Source organism: Arachis hypogaea, chromosome 1 (assembly GCF_003086295.3).
Source record: "Arachis hypogaea cultivar Tifrunner chromosome 1, arahy.Tifrunner.gnm2.J5K5, whole genome shotgun sequence".
Lineage (NCBI taxonomy): Eukaryota > Viridiplantae > Streptophyta > Magnoliopsida > Fabales > Fabaceae > Arachis > Arachis hypogaea.
Window position 1 is genome coordinate 60,741,087 of NC_092036.1, and position 4,934 is coordinate 60,746,020.

General features: G+C 31.9%; 1 protein-coding gene across 1 annotated transcript; it reads left to right on the plus strand.

Annotated features, from left to right (window-relative positions):
- The first annotated feature begins 1,288 nt into the window (after positions 1-1,288).
- LOC112805265 (F-box protein At5g50450) lies at positions 1,289-3,400 on the plus strand. The gene is made up of 3 exons (XM_025847667.2): positions 1,289-1,838; positions 1,922-2,084; positions 2,211-3,400. Exons 1-3 carry the CDS (start codon positions 1,663-1,665, stop codon positions 2,958-2,960), a joined length of 1,089 nt encoding a protein of 362 aa, XP_025703452.1. The 5' UTR covers positions 1,289-1,662; the 3' UTR covers positions 2,961-3,400.
- The last annotated feature ends 1,534 nt before the right edge of the window (positions 3,401-4,934 follow it).

Below are 4,934 nucleotides of genomic sequence, written 5' to 3' on the forward strand. Positions count from 1 at the left end.
AATACGCGTTACCAAAAATAGAGTTTAGTGCAAATCCGTCAGAGCACAAAGCTAATATAATGTAAATAGACACCAATATGTTGCCAGCTTCAATGGAGCAGCGGCATAGAGATGATAGACAGAGAAACAAGAGAAAGGATAAGAGAAGAGAAAGAGCGTTCACAGAAGTGAGAGGGAAGGGTTTTGTGTTTGAATTTTACCCAATTTTACCATCGGATAAGGTATTCGTTGTTGCCTAAACGCCGCGTTTCACTAAAACCTATTACCGTCGGAAAATTTTGTAGTAAAATCCGACGATAACATTGGCACTAATATAATAAAATTTCACGCCACTATTTACCGTCAGATTTAGTAACGAAAATTTTACTTTGACGGTAATTTTTTGAGGGACGAATTTTTACTCGTAACTATTGGAAAATCCGACACTACATTCGCCGTAACGTCCAACAGTAAATCTGACGGTATTCAACATTTTTTTATAGTATAGAAAGAAGAGGAGAAAAAGAAAAAAAATGCAGCAATAACAATATCAATAAAAGAATGACGATAAAAAAAATATACAAAAAAAAGAATGCAAAAAAAAAAAAAGAAAAAATACGAAATATAAATATTTACGTTAATGGAGAATTAGAACGTATAAATATATTCTCACTAATATAATTAAACTTGATTGTCAAAAAAATTTGAATTTATAACAAGACTATTAATTTATTATATCATTAGTCTATAACTTTGTAAAAATTATTATTATTATTATTATTGTTATTATTATTATTATTATTATTATTATTATTATTATTATCTCTCTTCATTTATTAAAGGTTGATCGTTTAGTACTATTTTTCTTATATTATTTTTAATTTTAGTTTTTTTAAATAATTGTATAGTCAAACAAATTTATTATAATAATAATAATAATAATAATAATAATAATAATAATAATAATAATAATAATAATAAGAGAGTTGCTATTTTTACTTACCTAATGATAAAATATGTATAAATAAACATAAATCTATTTAATATAATGCAATTATATTCTAGAAGGAAACAAGCATAAGATGTCAGAAATTCATTTATTTTTAAATTTGTTGAAGGTTTGAATGACCAACGGTGTCAACGAAGACCGATTGTGCATCAAATTAAAGGCTACTTCTTTAAAAAAATATTAAAATATTTTCCTTATGAATAAATAAAAAAATGAGTAAACAAAATTAATTACCAGAAGATATAGAATCATTCAAAACAAAATCTCCGAATTAAAACCAAATCTAGAGACCAAAAAAGCAAAAACACCAAACAAACGCCAGTGTTTTTGTGGTTGGTTGTTTGCGAAGGAAGACCAGTAGTGTTAAAAGTTTAAAACGCTTATCAGCTTATAGTATCGTGATACGTACGTGGGTCCGTTTTCACAACCTCCCATCTCTTCAACCTTAATATATAACGTTTCTGTCCCTCTTTTGTTTCGCTGTTACACAGCAAAGTACCCAATAACCCACCACACACAAAACAGAACCATAACCAGAACGTGAAATTCATCCATATTCATAAAAATTACAAAGCTAAACAACACACATCACACATAGTTTAATTTTCTTTTTTCTTTCTCTTTTTTCCCCTGTATTATTAAGTGCAAAATTAAGAGAATTAGTTGTTGGGAATATGAGAAGGCCACAGCATCATCCACTAAGATGTTGTATGCAGAAAAACCGCACCGACAAAAACATCCACCACCACCCCCCCATGGGAGGGTTACCAGACGATCTCGTCATCTTCATCCTTTCTAAACTTAGTTCCTCGGTTACTTCTCCTTCGGATTTCATCAACGTTCTCTTGACGTAAGTTCTCGCCAGTCACGGCTCTCCACTGTATATATATGTATATTGAAACATTCTTCGTTAAAATTTACATGAATGTGCAGATGCAAAAGATTGAACCGGTTAGCTCTCGATCGACTCGTGTTATCGAAACTCGGCGCCAGGGCCTTCGCTGTGAAACCAAAAAACTGGTCAGATTCCACTGACCGCTTCCTTCGCCGCTGCGTTACCGCCGGCAACGTCGAAGCCTGCTACACTCTCGGAATGGTAAGTCTCCACCCGCCTCAACATTCTAATAAGTCATGACTGAATGAATGAACGGTTTCAATTTTCTCGAGCATTTTGCTCGTGTGTTTGTGTGATTTATAATTTTTGTTTTTTGTTCTTTTTAAGATCCGCTTTTATTGCTTGCAAAAGCGGAAGAGCGGGCTCTCGCTGATGGCGAAGGCGGCGATGAATTCTCATGCGCCGGCGCTTTACTCGCTGGCGGTGATACAGTTCAACGGCAGCGGCGCCTCAAAGAATGACAAGGATCTCCGCGCCGGCGTGGCGCTATGCACGCGTGCTTCGCTTCTCGGCCACATCGACTCGCTCCGGGAGTTAGGCTACTGCCTCCAAGACGGTTACGGTGCGCGCAAGAACGTGGCCGAGGGGCGTCGGTTGCTGGTGGAAGCCCACGCGCGTGAGCTAGCGTTAGTCATACGCGAGGTCACTCGGTCCACCACCCCCTCAAACTCCTCTATGCTGACGTGGCTAACTCGACGGTTACGCAATCTTGCGTGCCATTCAGGGTCGTTTCTTCCGTTACTGGAGGGTTACGGTGGTTACAGCGTAGCTGTTCAACCGGTGAATTGGTTTATGAGGGAGTGGTTTGAGTCCGGTAGAGGGAGGTTGGGTGAGGGGCTGAGGTTGTGCGCGCACGTTGGCTGCGGGCGGCCGGAGACGCGGCCGCATGAGTTCCGGCGCTGTTCGGTTTGCGGGAAGGTGAACTACTGCTCACGGGGGTGCCAGGCGCTTGATTGGAAGCTGCGGCACAAGACGGAGTGCTCCGAGTTTTTACCGTGGGTGGTGGTGGTAGAGAACGACGGTGTTGGTGGTGTTGCTGCAGTTGTTGGCGGAGGTAACGGTGACGTAGTGGCCTAGTGGGTGTAGAACATGTGCGTCGGATGGGGGGAGGGGAGTGGAGATTTAATTTGGTGGAACTGAACCAGAACATAAGAAAGGAAGAGAAACACAGTGGAGACTTAATCGCTGCGTTAGAGACTCAGGTTCGAAGACAAAGATTGAAAGTTTTAATTTCTGGTAAATCCAGACTAACATAGAATAGAAAAAAATTATCTAAAGACAGCTGAAGCCGGGGCCATTTGTGATTCTTGTTAATTTTTTATATTAAGGAAAAAATATGTACACAACATGACACCATAAAGACTTGTTCTAATAGAAACATATATATGGTGGGGATAGAACTCATTGATTATTTGGGTTGCTTACTCATTCTTTGAAGTCAATGACTAATAAAGCCATGTAATTGGGTCTTATAAAAATTGAGTAACAGTGACCCACACTCAAAAACATTTTTTTAATTTGATGCAAACATATTTACATTCCACTCAATATCTTTTCACATGTGATGTGTTGTCCGGTATGACTTATATTTTAATATTCAGTTTAATTTTTAAATAATACTAGTGTATCTTTTCATATCCTATATATAGCATAATATATAAAATTATATAAAATTTTTTATTAAAATTTAAATAAAAATATATATAGTAATTATTATTGTAAATATTTTACAACTCAAAAATATTCAAAATAATTAATATTTGTTTTAATTAATTTGAATTAGTTAAATGATCATTTTATTTGTCCGCTTAAGCAAGTATTTGTAGTTCAAATCTCGCATAGAGACCCTTAATAAATAGAGCATCAATATGTGGTAGATTAGTTTTTGACTTGTCGAATTAGGAAATCCGTAGAAAAAAATTATATTTGTTTTTAAAATAAAATAATTTTTCATTAATAGCAATACTTATGGACTTTTGTTTTTGTTAAAATTTACTTGGGACAATTTTATTTGTTAGTATCGTATTCATTCTGGAAGTCAAAATAATATGATCAACATTGTTATTTGTTAAAACTTCACATTTTATGAAATAATTTTTAAATTTTTAAATTTTCAAATTCATAAACTTATGTCATTACAAAAGTTATTAGATCAATTAATATTTTCTGGTAACATAGTGTACCGAAATACCATCGTTGAATATTAGTGTGAAGAGAAATCAATGACAACTTTTGTTATTCAATATATAATTTATCCTATTGAAAAATAAATTAATATTTTCTAAACTTGTAAATAGATTTTCTTCTAATTTCTTACACCATTTTATTTGACAATATTTACCATTAAAAAATAGTAAATGACCATAATATCTTATAATATATATGATGTACAAAGTAATTTCTTATCTTAAAATTAATTCTGGTTAGTGAGATAAACTTTAAAATATTTTTTTTATTTTCTTACTCAAATTTAAATTTAAATTTAGAATTGATTAACAACTCATTCTTTTTTTTAATTTTAATAAAAAAATAATTAGATAAATATAAAATATTCAATATTTAATAATTTCAATCATTTAAATTTTAATTACTAAAAATTAGATTAAAAATTAATTATAAACTTAATAATCAATAATATATATATTATGTTAGTACATAAATAATAATCTCCAACGTATTCATTATTTATTTTTTTGACAAAATTAATATATAATCTATTGAGAATTGATTTATTATCCAAAATTTTTTTCATAAATTTTATAATAAGCAAAAATAGTGATCTTATTTATTATTATTATTTAATAAATTATTCACAAATTTTAATTATATAATTAACTTAATTAATAACTTTTATTATTACTTTTATACTGAAAAAATATCAATTTCTATTATTTATATATTCTCTTACTACTAATAAATAAATAAGTATTTACACTAATATATTTATTGTCCTAAATGATGACTTAAGTTACTTATTTTGTAGGTTAAATTTATTAAATATCAAGATGAAAAGATTGTTCAATAAATTATATAAATAGTCTTTACAATATA